The sequence below is a fragment of the Pelodiscus sinensis genome, chromosome 7 (genome assembly GCF_049634645.1).
Source record: "Pelodiscus sinensis isolate JC-2024 chromosome 7, ASM4963464v1, whole genome shotgun sequence".
NCBI classification, from domain to species: Eukaryota; Metazoa; Chordata; order Testudines; family Trionychidae; genus Pelodiscus; species Pelodiscus sinensis.
The window spans coordinates 44,712,501-44,733,120 of NC_134717.1; the positions used below are offsets into that span (position 1 = coordinate 44,712,501).

At 42.6% G+C, this 20,620-nt stretch overlaps 2 protein-coding genes across 5 annotated transcripts in view; one reads left to right on the forward strand and one right to left on the reverse strand.

Annotated features, from left to right (window-relative positions):
- Positions 1-6,974, reverse strand: part of EVX2 (even-skipped homeobox 2) — an 8,152-nt gene extending 1,178 nt beyond the window's left edge. The window contains exons 1-4 of one of the 4 annotated variants that reach the window (XM_075933694.1): positions 6,582-6,974; positions 4,132-4,991; positions 2,861-3,111; positions 1-1,609 (exon numbers count right to left, since the gene is read on the reverse strand). The exon at positions 1-1,609 is cut by the window's left edge and continues 1,178 nt beyond it. In XM_075933694.1, the coding sequence (XP_075789809.1) occupies positions 980-1,609; positions 2,861-3,111; positions 4,132-4,555 (1,305 nt within the window). In that variant the 5' untranslated portion in view covers positions 4,556-4,991; positions 6,582-6,974 and the 3' untranslated portion in view covers positions 1-979. The other 3 variants (XM_075933695.1, XM_075933692.1, XM_075933693.1) reach the window with 3 other exon arrangements.
- Positions 6,975-12,658: 5,684 nt separating this feature from the next.
- On the forward strand, positions 12,659-15,908 carry HOXD13 (homeobox D13). Its single transcript, XM_006119471.4, has 2 exons — positions 12,659-13,756; positions 14,483-15,908. The coding sequence occupies exons 1-2, from the start codon at positions 13,096-13,098 to the stop codon at positions 14,731-14,733; spliced, it is 912 nt and encodes a 303-aa protein (XP_006119533.2). The 5' UTR covers positions 12,659-13,095; the 3' UTR covers positions 14,734-15,908.
- Positions 15,909-20,620: the final 4,712 nt, after the last annotated feature.

Here is a 20,620-nt window from a genome sequence, read left to right on the forward strand (position 1 = left end):
ACTTGACAGCAGGTCTCTGCGCGGGGAACTTTTTTCCAATTCTACATTCAAAGGAGGTCCATCAGAGAACATGATTGGCAATTTTCGTCATAATCTGCACATTATTAGCATCAGAATTGACATGGCAGTAACACTGGTGATTTTTGATGTGCTTTTCTTCAAGTTCAAGGAAGTCCCTCCAGTAGCAGAGGTTTGGTATGGTAGGTCTCAGTTACCCAGGGGTGGCTTTTCAGAGGCTAACGCATAATAGACATGTATGGGAAATAAATCCAAGAGCCATTTTACCAAAGGAAAGAAACAAACAAAAACCATTAAAGTGAGGAAAGTACCTAGGGTCAATGCTTCAGAACAACGTCCTATACCTGGAGAGATTCAAGTATTTCCCAGATCGCGTGGATTATGGTAGTTGGAAACCACGAGTTTTAAACTGCCTCTCCGATCCTACAGAGCATCCTGTCAATCTCACATTTCCCTTCCCTTGCCCGGCCCAGCCACAGCAGCCTCATTAGCTACCGCTCCTGTCTGCACACCAGATTCGCGAGGCATTTCCAATTCGAACTCAAAGGAAATCAGAAGGAAACCGAAACCCTTTTCTCTTCCGCTGCTCCCTCCCTCCCCATTTCCAGACGGACACGTGGCTAATGGCTGCAGGCCTCGCTCAGTCCTTAGGCCACTTTTGCCCTCAGAGACACCCCTGCAATTCCCACGAGGGTCACCTGGATGGCGCCTCGGGCGGCCTTTGGCCCCTGCCCCGCGCTGCCTGCAGCCTGCCAGCTCCTGGGGGCCGCCCCGGCCTGGCGGGGGGGGGGGAGGGCCGCCGGGGAATGTGAGTTCGGCCGTGTCCCCCCCCCCCCCAGCTTGTGTCTGCCCCAGAGCAGGGCGCTGAGCGCTACAAAAATAAAAGGAGCTTTTCCCCCAGAGCCCGGCTGCGCCCCCGCTCCTCGTCACAAAAGGGTCGCCCCGGCGGCGGGCGGGGTAGTTATCTGGTGAGCGGCGCCTCCTCCCGCTGGTCCGGGGAGGCGCCCGCGGTCTTGCTCAGCACGGCGGCGGAGTAGGGCAGGAAGCCGCTCTCGGCCCGCTGCGAGCCCGCCGTGCAGGGGAAATCCGAGCCCGAGCCGCGCGAGCCCAGCGCCGCGGCCGCCGCCGCCGTCTGGCTGCTGTGGCAGCTGAGGCAGGAGCAGGCGGTGGAGCCGGCCGGGGGAGCCGACGAGGCCGCGGCCGCCGCGGCCGCCGCCGCCACCGCTGCGCTGCTGTTGAGGCCGGCGGCGGCGGCGGGGGCCTGGTAGAGGCCCGGGTGGCGAAAGCCGCAGAGCAGCTCGGGGCGCGAGTAGGGGTGCGAGAGCGCGCGGAAGGTGTCCAGCGGCCGGATGGAGGTGGCGAAGGGAGACGCGGCGGCCGCTCCGGAGGCGGCCGCAGCGGCCGCGGCCGCCGTCACCCCCACGTGGGGATAGTAGTGCAGGGGCACGTGGGAGTGGAAGGGGTAGGGCAGGCTGCCCGTGGCCGCCGCGTGAGTCATCATGTAGGTGTAGAAGCTGGGGTCGGCCGGATGGGGCCAGGACATGGCCAGGCGCTGCCGCTTGTCCTTCATCCGCCGGTTCTGGAACCACACCTGGGGGGGAGGGGACACAAAGCACAGGACTTAGACAGCAGCGCAGCAGCGGCTCCTGCCGAGCCGGCCACAGACACCAAAAGCACCCACCCGACTCCGCACAGGGGCAGCCGGCGGCACCTCCGGAGCCCACTCCCCTTGCCCAGCCTTGCTGGGGTTGTTGATTAAGTAGAGTCGTGTTCTGCTACCTAAAAAACCTCCCCCCTCCCCTTCGAGCCGGCACCAAACCCGCTGACATCCGAGACTGTCCGGCGTTAAAAAGGAAAGTGGCTCCTTTGAAGGAACCCAACTGCTTTTATTGGGAAGCCTTTTTTTGTTGTTTGCTCTTTGGTAATTGCACGTTGTTTGCACACGGCAAAATGTTTGCGTTTGTTTTTAAAAGCAGCCATGCAAATGACATCCCGAGGTGCAAACGTTGCAGCCTGGCTTCTGCCCTGTAACAAGAGGGGTTTGCACCTCCCTTCCGCTGTAACATCCTTTCTGGATATTATTTTCTAAAACAACAGGAAGAAAATGAACATCCCCAAAATACAAATCTTTCTGAAGCCTGAACTAGAGCGCCTAAGATTCGCCTTCTGCAACACAGCAGCTTATTTTCTCGTCTCCAGATTTCTGGTCCTCCACTGCCTCTTTTTAATATCCTATAATTAACCACATTATTTAAAATAATCCAATCAAAAGAGATTTCACCCAAATAAATCACTGAAATGATTCTGCTTTGTGCCAATCAAACTCTAAAGCCATTTTAAATAATACATTTGTCCTTCAAGTGCTTTTGTCCGCAATGTGGGAAACAGTATGTTATTGCCCTGACTTCCTCTGTTTCATTTTTAATATCATCGTTTGTTTCCCCCCCTTTTTTTAAAAAAAGTGCAAATGCAATAAAAACTGACAAGGAAAATTAAAAAGCAAATTAAAAAAAAAAAAGTTTCAACCCAGAGAAACAAACAAACCCAACAGGAAAGAAAAGACCGGATGTTCTTTAACCAAAGATAAAAATAGCTAAGAAACCTTGTGGGACTTAGGCAACACTATCTATTTTTATGTTCAATTGTTACGTTAGCATTGGATTTATTCTTTTGCCATAAAGAATGAGGGCATACGCCACTTGTAATTTTCTGTCAGTGAGAAGCATCTATTTTGCCAGGAATTGAGCTCGATCGCACATTTTAAGCTCCCAGACAGCACAAAAGCACCAAAATCCACATCAAGTGTCCTAGCCCCGCGTTTGTAGCGCTTCAGCTGAGATACCTTGATGGTGGTCTCAGGGAGATTCAGCGCTGCGGCCAGTTCGCACCTCCTGGGCCGAGACACATAGTTCTCCCGGTAGAACTCCTTCTCTAGCCGGGCTATCTGCTCCCTGGTGAAGGCGGTGCGGTACCTTCTCACCTGATCAGCCCCAGAGCCGGAGCTGCCCAGTGCGTTGCTGCTGTGCAGGCTGGTTAAGCTCGACCCTGAGGAGGAAGTGGTGGTGGTAGGAGCTGAGCTGCTTTCTGAATAGCCTGGCAAACAAGCAAGCAAATAGTGAAATAAAGATTTGTTCCTCTCGATGGGTATGTGTGTATTAAATAAAGCGGGAGGTAACGTTACCAAGCTGGCTGTGAACTCTGATAATTAATGCTAGCTGTCAGCGTTACAAATTGCTGCTGTTAATAGAATCAATAAAGTTTTTTTAAATCACTTCATAACCAAATTATTCTAAGTAATTTAGGCATTTTTAGTAATTATAGAATTCTCGCTTCTGCAGCAAATTAGCCAAGCACGAGCACAGATGCAGAGCACAATTTTTAAGAGATGTGGTACGGCTCTCAGGCTGCGCTGGGCTCTAATCTGTGAATCAGTTTTTAACAGCTACATGAAGGTTTTTTATTTTCGTTGGGGAGGCACAAAATAAGGGCAGCCATAAACAAAGCCTATGCCTTGCGTTGTGCTGCAGATTGCTTTCCTTTAACACATTTGACAAAAAATGCATATGCTGTTGTCCCAAAGAACCCCATTGATTATTCTCTTATTACAATCCCCAATGAAAATAATTCACCGAATTTATTTCAAACCTGGTACGGTGGGGGGATATAAATAGCGTGAGTAGAGAGTGAAAGTAAACAATGGCCAGTTATAAGTGTGAATACACAAAGACACGTTTTATATGCACAAAGAAAGACAAACACACACATATACAGATACATAGTTTCTACATGTCCATATACGCAATTAACTCCATGTATTTATATGTGTATAGATGGAGAAATAAAGACAGCTACAGAACGAGAGAAACGGCATAAATGCACATAGACATAGTTGTGTATATATGAGAGAAAGAGAGAGATTCCCATGACCATAGAGAGACACTTTGCTATATAAGCCCTGCTTTGTGTATTTTTTTCTATCGTGCTAACACATTCAGAGTCATTTAGCACCGTCTTAGCAGTGGTTGTGCACAATAAAGCAGGCGATTTCCATACGCTACCAAGTTCCAGCAGATAACAGTACCGCTTAGACCGAGAGGATACAAGAATATTTACCTTTGTTATTGTTTTCCTTCAGCTGGGAGGAACTCAGGCTAGTTGGGGAGCGGAGCGCTGAGCAGCCCACCTCCACATCACTGTTCATATCTGCCTCTTGAGCAACTTCTGAATAATGGCTAATTTTCTTCCTGCTCTCCGACGGCGGAATTTCTGAGGAGACGCTGCTTTCGCTGCTCTGATGCTGAAGATTGAATAAAGTGTCTATTTCAAATTTGCCTTTGGCAGGGATGTCCCCTATAGTGCTGTGCAGAGAGGCGGAAGTTAGTCTAGGGCTGAGGCGACCAGTGTGTTGAGAATTTTCAAGGGCCTCGAGCACTGCATTTCCAGCTGAGTCTGACAAATTCGAGAGCCTTTTGCCAGCTGTAGGGCTGTGCAGCCCTCTTTCCATCAGAATCATCTCTTTTCTTATTCTTTCCATCATCTCAGCTTTATAAAAAATGTCAAAGTTGCAGGGCTGGTCCTGTCCTAATGATGAGCTGCAGCAGGGGCTAATTCACATTCAGCCCGGCAAGTGTCTCTAAATATTATTATCTCTTTTTGAGGGAGGCGTAAAAATTGTGGGATGCCAAAGCGAGGGAATGACTGGTCAAAATGACCCATACATCCTTTCTAGCCCGAAATGTCATTCATCAAAAAGTGGTGCTCGTCATTAAGGTAGGAATGACGCTGTTCGAATAATCATTTATTGTAACAGGTTTATAAGCAAATAAACACAAGCTTCTGTCAGTGGATAATGAAGGCGGCTTCTGAGCAGATAAATATATCCAGGTAGGAAGAAAGAAAGACAAGAAGTGAAGAGTAAAGCTCTTGTCCTTAGCGTGATCAGATCTTGCTTGAATTGCTCTGGGGTTTGGCCTCTGGGGGTGAAATTGACAGTCTGATTAATAAAATGAGCTGTGCAACATTTCCCCCTTCATTTAGGTGCATCATTATGCTCTGATTTTTGTTTTGTTGCCTTTTAGGTCCTAATGATGCAGCTTCTTTCTCATTTGTCCTCGGACAGAACTACATGGTAAATAATAGATAATGCTTTTTTATATCTAAGAACGGATTTTTTATCACAACTGGAGAAAACATTGGAAGAGGAAAAATACCCTCTCGCAGTATTTTATTTACTTTTCTTTCCGATTAAGAACGCACTAGTACTTTTATTTAAGAATTTTACTAGCACACACCCAACCATCCCCATACACACAAACCGTATACTGAGACTTTTAAAAACTATTGCTCCTGGTACCAACCAGTTCTAGTGCGTCTACCACAGCAATCTTCACGTGGATTTATTGTAATCCTGGGGGGGTTATTTAGTATATTTTCCTCGTTGCATCCTTAAATATGGTGTCTTTTTTACTTTCTATAATCCTGGTTTTTATCGAAGCTAGTCTACGATTTTTTCCCTCTTGGGAAAATAGTTTCTGTTGTACAATTTGATGGAAAAAAATATCCAAATAACGTTAAATGCAACCGCGATTTAAAACTGCAGCACTGTCATTTCGCTCTCTAGACAGGTTTCTTTTCACACCTTCCCCACGAAAAGCGAAGCATTTTTAAAACAAGATATCTACATGTACAATTACTTGAGTTTAGTGTTTCAAGGACATCAAATATGAGTAAAGCCATAGTTCTCCTCAACATTCTTTCCCTAAGGTTACCTGTGGATCACTTAGCTCACGCTCTCCGTTGTTATCCGGGTTGATCTGGAGTAAAATATCTTGTGCTGTAAGGGACACGGGCTACCCAGCTTAGTAGACGTGACTATCGGAAAGTCTCTCCTCAGTGATAACTTTGGTAGTAATAATGACGCTGATGGCAACCATTTAAATGAAGATAAATCCTTCGTCATTAGCATCTCTGGTGCTCTCTTCAATAGCTACCTAATCTCTGCTTTCTGAGAGATTTCTTTTTTACCCGCACAATAAAGTTTTAGACCCTGAGTTTCATCAGGTATAGAAATACTCCAACATTTCCTGTGATTACCTGGGTTTTTGTGTGTGTGTGTGTGTGTGTGCCAAAAGAAGCCCTTCCTTGTATTGTTAAAGTCACATGCATCTCCTAATTCTTATGCTTTTGCCTATGATTCTTGTCGGTTTTTAAAGGACATATTAAAAGTCTCCCTAAACATTCCATGAAATATTTAGGAAACATCTTTGGCATTGTTTATAAAATCCAGCCTTCTATTAATGAGAGGCCTATGTCAGCTCTGTGAAATGTGAACTTAGCTTGCAGTTTGGTGTCCCCAAACCAGACAGAAGTAAATATCTTTTTCGCTAATCACAGGCAGCTTTGAGCAGTGTAATTTAGACACAAAAAACATAGTAATATTGGGAATGTAAACGTGCCAAAGCCCTGCATATTGCCAACACAATCCACGCACACGTTTTCCGAAACTCTTATTTCTCCAAAAATAATACACCCAGAAGAGATGGTGATGTGTCTGCCTTTCTTACCCCAGTACAAGTGACGACAAAGCGATGGCTTCTGTTTTATCAGTAGAGAGCGCACAGCCTCCTACACCGATGTTTACTGAAATAAGATACAGTTGTCTGACAGAGTCTCCATAGACTATCCTGTTATTAAAACGTTATAAGGACAGCAATTCCCTGAGATTAACCAATTCTGATCAGAAGAGTGATTTGATGTACATAGTGGGCTCTGTTTGTAGGTACTGTAGTGTAAACACTGCCTAACTTGAATTCACAAAACTTCTTTATTATTGACTTTATATGGGTAACCCAGACTGCAACCAAATTTTCCATCGCAAAAGGTTCTGGGCCCAGTTAAATACAAACTTATGTTTTACCAATTGAAATAATTATTATACAAAATACCCTTCCTAATTGTAGAACTGAAAGCCTATTTCGTCCAGATTGAGTAGTGCTTTACCAGTTATGGGAAGGGAAACGGAAGTCTGTGGGTAGCTTTATTGCTGTCGTTTGGCGCCCCCGTCTGTTTTCTTAAATACTTTAACTGGGTTAGTATCTTTTCCCCACGTTTTTGAAAACCACAACTAGACACTACATTTGCAACATACTCAGATCTGAGCACTCCAAATCCGATAGAGCTTTATATTCCAGAAACGTTACTGAACCACTAAAAAGAAAATAATTGTTTTATGATATATTGCAGGAGGAATAGGCTTCAAGAAAGCTTCCAGTGTGAAACAATATGTTATAATATAGCCGATGCAGATTGTACATCACATTAATTAGTGTTGTGTTACATTGTGCACCTTTTAAATAATAATACTTCAGTTTATGAATAACGTGTTTCAAAATGTAGGTGCATTCTCATGATAGGCAAATTACATGCCATAATGACGGTGATAATCCTCTGTTAAATAAATATTAAGCAATAAAAACGATCAGTACAATACAATTCATTATTCTTCCCACAATGGATATCCACTAATCAACTAGTAATTTGATATTTAAATTCTCAGAAAACTAGATTGATATATTTTATCAATGTTTATAGTTTTTTTAAATGTGTTCAGTCTAAAATCTTTCAACGCATATTTTAAAAGGTTACATCAGCAGATACATGTAAAAGAAGTGATAGAAAGAGAGAGAAAATATGTTTTGCTAGACTTTGTTTATTCAATTGTTCTTATAAGTTTTAAATAGCCGCGGAGGCCTACAGTCAAACGATTTTATTTATCTTGAAAGTTGCTACTTATGGCATCAAATAATATTTTGATCAACTCTGTTAAATCTTAATTGAAAAAAATCGCAGTTGGCTTCAATGCAATGAAATGTTCATTACATCGACCAAAATCTTATCCACTTTTTAGCTAGTTTTGTGGTGTTTTGGGGAAACACTGGCTAAATGTATGTTTCATTCTTAACTTTGAGTGTTCAGAGGTAAACTGTAAAGCGCTGTAAAGCATTGTAAGGTTACTGCAGGTAACATATAACTTGTAAATGCGCTAATTCAGCTGTGAGACGGCGACAAATTTCTGGTTGCATACCTCTATATTGTCTCTTAAATAACTAAAGATCCTGTGTTGCAGCTGATTTCACTCGGGTTTCCATAGGAGCACTCAGACTCTCAAATAGATAGCGATCAATGAGCTTTGTCCAATTATTATTACAAGTGATGGGAGGGGGAAGAAGAGACTTTTCGTGTGCAAGTGCATTATGGTCTGATGAGATGTAACAATGTCGCCATACCCTTGACTACTCACAAAATGAAACGAGGGGCCTACGTGTGCTTTACTTACTTGTTAGAGCTACAGCGAATTACAGAAAGGCTCGTTTTATGAAGGAAAGAAACAAGCTGAGATTTATTGCCCTAAAGCAATTATACCCGAAAGATTGTTCTATGACAACAGTTCGCTTTCTGTGGGAACCTTCTTTCTTCCTTTGTAGTAAAATAAAAACCAAACCTTTAAACTCGGACATGTCTGCCTTGCAAGCCAGAAGGTTCAATGCTGTTGTACAAGGAAACAATACAGTTCCAACCGACATCAATCTGCATTCCGAGCCTTTACAGAAAAACGCGTAGGGCCATCTAGTGACGGAGCTGGGTTCCTGCATCGTGAGACAGAAAGGGATATGCTGACTAGTGCAACATGAGAGAACGTCTCTCTTTCACTGCTTACACCTCAGACACTGCAAAAACTGGAAGCCATCTGAGATTGTTGCTGAAGATTTGCTGCTGGTCCAGGAGATGTTTAGAGTTTTACTGGAAACATCCGTGCTTTCTATGACCCCATATTCTCCTTTATATAAAGAAAAATTACATGTACCCATAAATACACCTACTGTATTTATAATAATGTACTTACATGTATTCAATTTGCCAATGAGAGGTGGAGAATTATTAGTGAGTAGTATTCCAACATAGCTGTCTAATTACTTGTGCTTTTTTACTTGTTTACAACTCAGTGAAAGCGTTGAGCGCTATAGATTACAAAGTTGTGTGTTTTTTTGTGGCTAGCGCTACAAAGGGGAAGTATGTTGGTAAATTCAGATGATAATATTTTCTGTTGGGTAAAAAGTTATTTCGGTTTAAACCGAATGGTTCATCTGTGATCTGAGTTCCCTGCAGTGACTGGTATGTAACGTCACCTCGAGAGATGCTTCTAAATACTGGCCTGGGACTTACGAAAGATTTTATACCAGTATATGGGTGGAAACATGTTAAACACTCACGTTTGCCTAAGAGGCTGTTTGGAGTATGTGGCAGCCACCGGGCAGTGATACTTTACAATGTTCAAAAATCAGAAGACTGGTCTCGGTGACCTCTCGAAGTCCTTTCCGGATCTACATTTCTATAAGTCTATGCAAATGTATCTTTCAAATGTTTAAGTGAATTGACCTCCTAAATAAAGTTCTGTGCCTAGCATAAGACAGCTTTGGAAAGCATATTTTAACAAATATCCTGACATGGCAATGGAGCTTTTTCTTTATCGAAAATGTTTCAATTTCAACTAAGTAAGAAATGGAAAAGTAGAAAATAAACTATGTTGTCCTCTACAAACACAAATTAGTTAAAATTAAACAATGAACCCCAGGGTGGATGGGAGAAAGTAGTAGCTGAGCTATTGCTCTTCTATTGTTTTCTTCATTATGTGCGTGAGGTATTTAGGCTGGACCAAAAAGTGCAAAGTTCCTTGGTTTGTTTGGTATGGGTTTGTTTTCACAAGGGCAATGGAAATAAAGAAACAGAGTTAAAATATAGCTAAGAAGAGGACTACATCCCCAAAGCCAGATCAGTTGGCAGGCTGGAAAGGAGGTAAATGAAGAAGGGTGGCGGAAGGGTGAGGGTGTGTTTGTTGGGCAGAGAGATAAGAGTGGTGAAAGAGACAAGCATCGCAATTGCTCAGTCCATATGCTGAATAAAGACAAAGATTTGATTACTAACTCTAGGAGATTGTTCCGAAGATTTTTGAGGAAATGAGATCATATCTAAATCTTAATATGCCGTATAGCTCCGTACGGGAAGAGCTCAGTACCTTTCCTGCCTGCTGTGTTTGCAGATAAGTCGCTCGCTCACTTATTACGATGATGCCCGAATTATTTCTCAATGGAAAATTTAGTACAGATACGTTGTCAAGTATGCACACGTTTACTATACGCCAAGGCGGAGGGAAATTATCCTGTAACGTTCTGTAGCAAAAGAAAACCTCCATTATTAGGATCTACTAACAAGTTTCAAAGTTGTCAGTTGCGACCGCCTTTAAGTACATTTTTCACAATAATTGAAGTAGATAAGGAATTGTTTTAGAATACTTTATTATTAAAAATATAATAGTACACAGAAGCAAGCATTAGCTATTTTAGATTCTTATTTTGCCTGTAAGTGCACCAAACAGTTAAAGCACAAATCTTAACTCATGTAAACTGGGTGTGAATTTTCAAACAGAGAGAGACTTTGACTTATGAGCTCATTATTTTTATTCACATTCATAATATCCTGTCGTGCAAAGCGTGAGAGTAAGGCGATGCTGTGTTTTTACACTCCTCACAAAATGACATATTACCGAGTTTAAATTATTGATCCCAAACCACTGTTCAGACACAAAGTCTCAACTAGGCATGGAATCTAGAAACACCCACTGAAGCGAAAGTTGTATTGAGTGTCATTTCTCGAAAGCATAATTACCAATTATTTGCTTTTACGAAAGAGGACTAAACAGACAAGGAACTTTTCACTTTGCTTCTTTTGATGTTATTAAACACATTCTGTATATTTCGTGACAGGAAAGATGATTGCTATACACTTATGGGATAGAAGAACTAGAATAGGAGGTAGAAAAAGAAAATTGGGCTTGGCCAGTGCAATACACGTTTTCGACCTTAAAGATCTCAGAATATTGTGTATTTTAGTCTAAAAATCCATGAGAAAGTTGAATTCAGTTAAATAAAGGAATGAGTCTTTACTTGTATTCTTACGAACCACTTCCTTAATTAGGTACCTTTTTATATCTTGGGAACAAATACTGAGTCGGCTTATAATTGAATGAAATACGTAGCCCTGTCTGGTTTATTTATTTGACTTCTTACCTGATTATGAAAGATTAATAGTAATTAAGTGGTTGAAGCTAATGAACACGAACTTGTGTTTGCCAGGCGGTTGTTACTGTGATTATTGGCACCAGTTTGTCATTCCTCACCCCACTTCCAGAACTGCCAAATATTATTAGGCGTGCTACAAAGCTAAAAAACCTGCGAGTACTGAGAAGTGGTTCGTTTTCTCATTCAACTCGTTTAAGCCAGTGTGAAATAAAGAGTCATAGCTTTGTCCCTTTCTGCATAAAATACCCTAACAGGCCTTATGATCCTTGGATGTTGTTATCAATGCAAATTACATTTCAAATCAAAATCATGCGAAATATTAATTTCGCCTTCTATAATCTATCCTTTTCCTTCGGGTCTTCCACTGTGTGGGGATGTGCGCATACAAACCACTTCTATGGTCATGTTAAGTTATAAAAAACCTCTTCCTTTTACTTTGGAGAAGCTTCCCTGTAGTAACTTGTTGCATTTGATGTACAACTGAGCGTATTAAGTGTTTGCAACAAGAAAACCCAGAGCAAGAACGCTAAAGGAAGCCAATCCAAGAAGACTTAGATACGTTTATAGAACATGCTACATTATAGAATCTTTGCACTACTGAAAGTTCAAAACCGACACGACACGAGTGTCGATTAGGCAATATAATTATTTGTCATAGACTTGGAACGTTAATCCTAGAACCATGATAATAATAATAATAAGCAAACGCGGCATTTTACCTTGTCAGTTTCACCACTACATTAACTGACACTTCAAGAAAAAAGCCATGTGTAATGAATCCCAGGTTTAACATCTTGTGCAGTACAGACACTGGCTTTTAATGGCTATCTTGTGCAGTGCACACAGTGGATTTTAATGGCTATCAGCAGTGATATAAGATATGCCATTTCTGTGTGCGTGTGTTTGTGTGACTGTGATCTTACATACACGTATCTATATACGTGTATGTTGTGCTTTACTTTTCAGAAATAACCTAAACAGCACTGTAGTTTCTATATACTTTTAACGCACATAGTAAATTGCGTATCTCTATCTAGATTACAAATGACAATATAGCATGACCATGCAACAAAATCTTGTATATCTTCCTAAGATAGTAGAAAGATACTGCATGCTTTCCCTGTAGCGATCATTAATCATTCGAAAATGTCAATCAGTGTATTTAGGAAAGGAATGTTTACTTCTAACTATATTGTTATTTAAATAAACCCCCATTACGTACATTTACCAGTAACCGTTCAAATACAGGACAATTTGGCTGCTAGCAATTAAAAACTTCGTGAGCCTCTTAGCCGGAATTTAAATAACCATACGAATCGAGAGTGAAATAAGAGACAAATCTCAAGTGTGAACTGTAGTGAACACCGAGACCATGACAATCCGTCCCTCCCCTCCCCCTTCCTGCACATTAGCTCTACTTCCTTCTCTGGGCTGCGTTTACTCGCGCTTTGTGCTGAGGAACGGAAGGGTTAACCAATGCGGGCAAAAAGTTGGAGCGCTTGTTTGTTTTCTTCCTTCCTTTATTTTAAGCCTGTTGAAGTGATCGGAGGCGGGAGATAAAAGCGCCGCTGGAGCGGCTGTTTTAAGCCAGAAAAAAGGGACCCTAAAACTCCCTCTCGCAGTAGCGCAACCAGCGTGTTTCAGAGTAAACGCCCGTGGACCGAAGTGCACACATATGAGCGAGTGAGGCGAGGGGACACGCCGGTCCCGGGCCAGGGCTGAGCGCTCAGAACTATTTCATGCGCCCGGAGGATCACATGCTCCTCGGCAGCCTATGAGGCGCCCCCGGACTCCAGCAAACTAATCTGGAGCAGGCCGCCCCCACCCCTTTTCCCCCTCCCAACCTGAAGTTAGTTTTTATAAACGTACCGCAATGATCTAACCTGTTGGAGGCAATAACAATTTGCGCCATGCCCAGCCCGGGACCCCGCCGCAGCCCGCGATGTGCAAGGCCATGAGCAAAGCCGCGAGCTGGGAGATGGAAGGATTAAGAGGCGAAGGCGGCGGCGGCGCCTCCAGCCAGTGCCGCAATTTCCTCTCGTCGCCCGTGTTCGGCGCCGCTCACTCCGGCCGCTCGGCAGCCGCCTCGGGCTTCGCTTACGCGGGGCCCCCGGAGCGCGCGGGTTCCGCGGCGCGCTCGGAGCCGCCTTCCAAGGAGTGCCCAGGCTCCGGCGCCCCGCCGGCCGCCCCGGCGCTGGGTTACGGCTACCACTTCGGCAATGGATATTACAGCTGTCGGATGTCCCACGGCGTCGGGATCCAGCAGAACGCCCTCAAGTCTTCCCCCCATGCCTCCATTGGCGGCTTCCCGGTGGAAAAGTACATGGACGTCTCCAGCTTGGCCAGCACCAGCGTGCCCGCCAATGAAGTCTCCTCGCGGGCCAAGGAAGTGTCCTTTTACCAGGGCTACACCAACCCGTACCAGCACGTCCCCGGGTACATAGACATGGTCTCCACGTTCGGCTCCGGGGAGCCGAGGCACGAGACATACATATCCATGGAGGGCTATCAGTCTTGGACTCTGGCGAATGGCTGGAACAGCCAGGTTTACTGTGCGAAAGACCAGTCCCAGAGCTCCCATTTTTGGAAATCGTCCTTTCCAGGTACGAGCGGGAGAGCAATGGTCTGTTTTATTCCCACCGCGGGTTACACGGCCCGGCCTGGCGACCTGGTTACTCGGAGCACACAGCCTCCCGGGGTAGGGGAAAATGGTTTGGAAGAGTGTCACCCTCTGGGTTTCCACCCTGTGTGGTCGATCCCAGAGCCCTGAAACTTCCCCTTCCCAGCTAGCCTAGCCTAATGGCTAGTTTTACATTTGTTCTAATGATTGGATTTGTGTTGCCCCTGGTATTTTGGGAAGATGCAAATTGATGTCTGGAATGCTTGTTTCTGTTTTTCAGGCTCTCCCTTATTACTCGCTCTAGAGTGCTTAAGAAACTGCATGCGGGGAGCGTGCACATGCACAAAACCGCATGCAGGCAGGAACAGGGAAACACGCACTAAACAAAGTTCTCTGTGTACTTTACACACATGTAATTTCACACAATTCCCCCCCCCACACACACACACACCCACACACCCATCCCCCAGCAAATGTATGGCGAAACTTTGCAGGCTTGCTATGATGCAGGCTTGGGAAGCGATGACAGACCATCAAGATCTTCGTGCTTTAATAGCGTGTAACTAATGTGGATGTGTAAATAATAATAAGCTGTAAACAGCCTAGCATTATTTATTTGCCCATGAAAACCCGTGCCCAGAGAGTATCAGTTAAGATTTAAACGCCTGTAATAAAATTCTAATTTTTCGCATAATGTCTTTTACAATAGGGGACGTTGCACTAAACCAGCCAGATATGTGTGTCTACAGACGGGGAAGAAAGAAGCGAGTGCCATATACAAAACTGCAACTTAAAGAACTGGAGAATGAATATGCCATTAACAAGTTCATTAACAAGGACAAGAGGCGAAGGATATCCGCAGCCACAAACCTGTCTGAGAGACAAGTTACCATTTGGTTTCAGAATAGAAGGGTGAAGGATAAGAAAATAGTCTCAAAGCTGAAGGACAACGTATCTTGATCTCTTGGTTGCGGACAGTGGTGGAAATATAAATACAATTTACGATCAGCTAAAGACTTTTGGAAAGACTTGAAAATATATTTAATATTTCCCACCCCCTTCCTACGGAGGCGAGATTTTGTGATTTGCTTTTAACTAAAGTCAGCATTTTTCTTTGATCCGTGGAGAATGCTGCCAAATCTTGACTTTGTAGTTCTGTTTCTTTCTCTCTTTTTTGTTGTTTGTATTTTAATATCTTCTGTTCCTCCCTCTAGGCCAGTATAAACGACTTTAAGTATGCTGAGCAGTTACCATTATAATTTTCTTAAATACTTATCTGGTTCTTTTCTGTAAAAATTGTCTCTAAACAGCCGGGTGCCAAGACTGTCAGCTGTGGTTTGGTATCATAAATGTCACCAGGACGCAGAATTATTATTTTTTAAAAAAATAAGTAATATAATGTAATTGGGGATTAAGAAATCATTACAACGCTGTTCTCGGTTTAAAATAAAGTGAGCCCACCAACAGATAGAGTGAGTGGTTGTTAATGTGAAAATAGCTTCTTTTATGCAGCTGGGACGTGGTTATTATTTTTTCAGAAAACGTGCCATTTGGAGCCAGATTGGAACTAGGAAAACATATTTAACTTCAACTGTTTCCCTAAATTATTCCACATATTTTTCTAGGATTTTACTTTGTAGTCATTTGCAGATTAATGATTTCATACTCCCTAATTCAAAGCCTATCAACATATTCTACGCAGATGCATGTATTCCAGTGCATCCCAAGCAATTACTTCAAACAGTACAATTTATAGGTTTATAATTTGCTGTTCATTAGTAAAGATAGTCCGAAACAGATAAGTTTTATCAGTTTATACCTAGATAGTTAGCTGCATACTAGGAACACACAGTTAAATGGAATTCCAATGTTTAATCATATTACATATAGAGGACATGCTGTATAAAGGTGTGTGTAAACGTATGTACATTTTTTATATAATGTATTGAATGCCCTATTATCCTGTTTGTCTGAACAAGCACAAAGACTCTCCACGTCCACCCTATCGTGTGGTTCGAAACCTTCTTGTTCCAGAAGAGAAGCTTGATGATACCTTTAAGTTGCAGAAATACACGGGTGCTAATGAAAGAAGCAATAAACTATGGCGTTCGAAAGATGCCGTAATTTATAGAGAGCAGAGAGACTGGCCGTTGTGTTTTGCTTTTGTTTGAATCTTGGTGTGCATACCTATGCAGAGATGTCAGACACTCACGTCAGTTTACAGCTAGGAGAGAAAAGAGAAAATCTCTCAATTTCTGTGTCTCGTGTAATTATTAAAATGTGTCGCGTTCCGAACTATTATTATTTATTGTACTAGCCGATTGCTCCAAACACGTTGATTTTTAATGTATGTGGGTGAGACATACTCTGAGCTCCTTCCTCAACCGATATTGTTTCCGTTCTTGGTTTAAGGCTTTCTTTTATTTGGAATTGTGTTGAGCTCGACTTCAAAGCCGTTAATGAGTTTGCCAAGCTCTCCTTAAAACGTCTTTAATAAAACGACTTCTTTTCAATATAAAAGTAATTGAAGAAAATCGCATTGCATTTTTCCAGCACGGCGTTTCGCAGGCTGCATTATGGAGAGGCTACTTTTCGGGCTTTTTAAGGAAATCAAATGCTTAACAACAGCATGTACGCAGCCCCGAAACGGGGCTCTATGCTACACCAGATCTTTGTATCGTGAGTGAAAAGACGCGTTCTGCCTACAGTTTGCTCTGGGAAACATAATTGTGCTTTCCAGAAACACATATCGGGTCCGCTGTGATATTTCAGCTGCTTCTTCAAATAGCCTGGCAGTGTTTTATATACTCCAGACGTGTTTACTTCCATTTAGATGGCATTTTAGCACAGATATTTGTTGCGACTTGTGTGGAAGGCAGATAGAGGCCCAGACTCTTTCCCAGCCCGCTCATTTTTTTAAAAAAGAAAACTGACCTGTACTGCGAAGTGTTTGGCTCACACGTTGCCAGCCCATCCCCGCCTCCACCTTCCTTTTTAACTTGAAAAAATAATCTTCCTCCGCTGAAGAGTTAGGTCTCAAATTGGATTTTCTACCCCTAGGAAAATAAGAGACTTTGGGGGGAACATCTCTAACTTGAAGTACATGGGGAAGAGAGTAAATAACCAAAAGAGTGTTGAACCTTCTCTGATTACCGATGCTGCTTTGTTTAGAACGTAAACAATTCCTTTTCTTGCTATATTTCAAAGCCAGTCTGTCTGGTAGAACATTTTGGAAACCCTTTTAAACTAAGAAATACTCCTTGGCTACATTTTTATTTCTCACATTTAATTTTGATTTTGCCCAGAACTCTCTGGCACTGTTGTTGTCTGTTGCAAAGTCCGCCTTGTCTCTCGGTTTGTATCAGAATACTCCCGCTGCAGATTTAGCCAAGATGACTCCTCCACGTAACATTCACGCCAGACATTGGAATCCCGTCAGAACGCGCGACTCGTTCGATCACATGTGAGGAGACTAATTTTAATGTTGGTCCCAGGTAACCTAAAAGGTGCAGAAATAGAAAGAAAACTGTAGTTATATTCAGAAAGGCCACATATTGCCTTATCATCTCCATTTCAAAGCATTATTTTAAAATGGCACTGTCTGTTAATACGCATCCAAAGAGCACGGAAGTGATGTGGGAGAAATTAAAGAATGCTTCGGCAGCACGCATGGGTAGCTGCATTGGTGCTAGAGCCAAATTCATCATTATCGACTACTGGATTCTGCACAGTTGATTTGGAATATCAGATCAATTAGAATATACCCAGCCATTCTCTGAACAGTGTACATTTCATATCACTGCCAGCACCCAACTAAGACACCCCACAGTTTATGTGCGGTGATTTATTTTAGACACATGAAATGTAGCATAATCCGCTACTATATAATTCATGTACTCAGTAATTGTGAGTAATAAAAGTGAGAAGGAGAGAAAGTTCTAATTCACACGACTCATGAGCATACTGATTATATACATTAGCAAGGTTAGGGCGTTGCTGCTGACAATACATTTTATTATATAATATATGTACAGTTTTATTTCACCCAGTTAATGAGTACATTAATAAACGGAACTGAACTATGCCGTGGCGACTTGGCTGCCCTGTATTTACCACTGCTCTTGACTCCTGCAGTTGTGCAGGGCTGTGCTCGCCGATGAATAGGGCAATCCTGCCATCTCCTGGACAATCTCTGGCATAGGCCGGGAAAGCAATTCACTCCATCCAGGTGCTGCATTTCCACAGTACAGTACAAATGACAACATAATGCCATTAGTTTACACGGCGCACCTTTTTTTGCCATGGAAAGCCGCTGCCTATAAAACCAAGGGGTGTGGAATCGTAGTCAGATCTAGTAGTCACACTATTTTGATCCAACAGTGACCCCAAAGCGCTTGAGAGCAAAGGTCTCGGATCTAGCTTTGTAATGGCCAAATAAATTTCTTGTACAAATAAGAAATATAGGGGATTCCCAGGTTCTATTAAAGAATAGAGTTGAACATCTGAAGAGATTGGCCTCTCCCACAAGATGCCTGGTCGCTGCTATTTTCATCCCACCTTGGGCAAGAACTTTGATAAGGATTACATGGCAAGGTATTTTATCATGTTTGGGCAGGTTTAACGTAACCATTATTTTCTGCAGCTACAAATTCCTCTCCTGCATTCTCTTGCTGCCAAGCCTTCTCTTTGCATATTTATTTTATTATTAATTTACAATTATATATGAGTTTAAGGTAAACTGAAAAGACCTGGCTTCTCTAACGCCATAAAAGCTAGTTTGAAGTGTCACCTTTCTTTCCGGAAACTGAGCTCACATCTATTCTTGTTTTTTTTATTGGGGAAAAAATATACGCTTTTGAACACAAAATGCCTATTCTTTTCCTCCTAAAGAGCCGAAAAGCAATTACAGTTTTCTTTATGAAACGCTAGCGCAGAAGAGAACTAAACTTTTCCCAACTATTTCCTAGCATATTGGAAAACGAAAACAAATAAGTTAATAAGAGAGACTCAATTGGTAGACATAACTCAAACAATAAAAATTAAGGGCAGTGGTCAGTAATATCCTCCGGCGAAGCTTGTGTGGTCTTGTGTGGTCTAGGAGGATAATCTGGAGAGTAATCATTTAAAGATTTTCTTCCTGGGCAATGAAATTACTGTATAATTTATCCAAAATTCCCATTAAACAGAAAGACGAATTTCATTAGGAAAATGTCAAGACTGCCCATGCCTCTGATCTCCTCATAGAAATAAAACCAAGATTAAAACTATAATTAACAAGACAATAACAGGGAAATTTAACCTTTAGTGTTAACCATGATATTTTAATCAAGCCCATGTAACGCGATGAAGTCATTAGTTTATGTCTCTGTTTGAAGCTGGGTTAATTCCGTCGTGGGGGCAATCCCTTTATGGAAGCGATCCACATGAAAGATTCGCAATTGAGGGAGCTTGTGTGCACGTTCTGCGTGAAATGTATTCAAAGAATGGACGCTGACAATATTTTTAGAAATATACTTTGGTTTCCGAAAATCTGTCCTAAAGAAGCAGCCCGATGAAGAGGGATCTCAAACATGTCTAAAAGGAGCCGAAGCTTTTTCCTCTGACCATTTGCCCCTCGTTTCACCGTTTCCATATTTTTCTGTGTATTTTATCGGATAGTTCCAAATCTCTTAAGCCAATCGCAGTATTTTTCGTGGAATATTTCGATCTCAGTTACGGTCCACACGGCCTCGCTGAATTAAGAATTGACACTTCAGGGGTCCCCAAAACGCAACAACTCCAAATTCTTTCTCCCTTTGCCAAAGACTTGCGAGTCGCAGTGTGGACGCTCTCTAACATACATTTTCATTTGGCTGCTGTGCGAGAAGCGGGATGAGGGAGAGAGGAAATTCTTGAACTCATATTTGACACGAAAGAAACCCCGAGTGCCAAGAGCTGACCTCCTAATGGCGGGGAAATATGGGAGGGAATTTATGTCGTATCAGTCAGACAATTTAAAACGCACCGCCACCGCTTTCTAATTATTGCCTTCGCCTCTTATCCCTCAGATGGGGCGTGTTCTCTCCCAGTTCCCCAATTAATTCTTCGCTTCCTCCCTCGCCCGTCCTTTATGAATAACCCTGATTTGCGAAAATAAAAATAAATAAAACAAAGCCTGGGCTTTTGGGGGGTGTTGTTTTACAAGTAATCGTAGGTTTTATAAACACATTTTGTTGACCGATGTTTTTGTTTTACAGTGTTAAAATACAGGGTCCTCGGTAGGAAACGGGTTCAGAGAAAGAGTGGAACACGTTTTATTTTTAAAGGCGTGTGTGTGGTGGAAATGTAAATTACTAAATGCATTGTAAAGAGCAGAGACAGTCACTGCTGACATTATCAGTATATGGGGGAAAGTACGAGATAAAAGATCTGGAAATCTGAAAGGGGCATACATCTACAGCTAGAGTCAGACCAGGTCATTACCATACTAATACCAATCCTAGCCGATCATCAGTGGGATTTTAATTGCACGCATGTATAGAATGATGTTTGCACTACAAATATAGGCATGTGCATACGTATGCGTAGCAAATAGCTTGCATCTTTACACTAAACGAAGAAACCACAGGTGAGAAATAAGGCCTAAGCAGTATAATGAACGAGCCAAGTAAGCATGAAGGAGAAACCACAGTTCTAGCTGCAGTGCCTTATCTAAGGCTTTGCAAATGTTTGTTTTCTCCTCTCTTCCCCTGTGCACAGCAGCGCTATACTCCTACTCCATTCATTTTTATAGGAGAGGAACAACGCTTTCCCCTCCCCCTTGCAAGTGAGGGATTTTAATATTTCAAGTATTACTATAATACTTTAA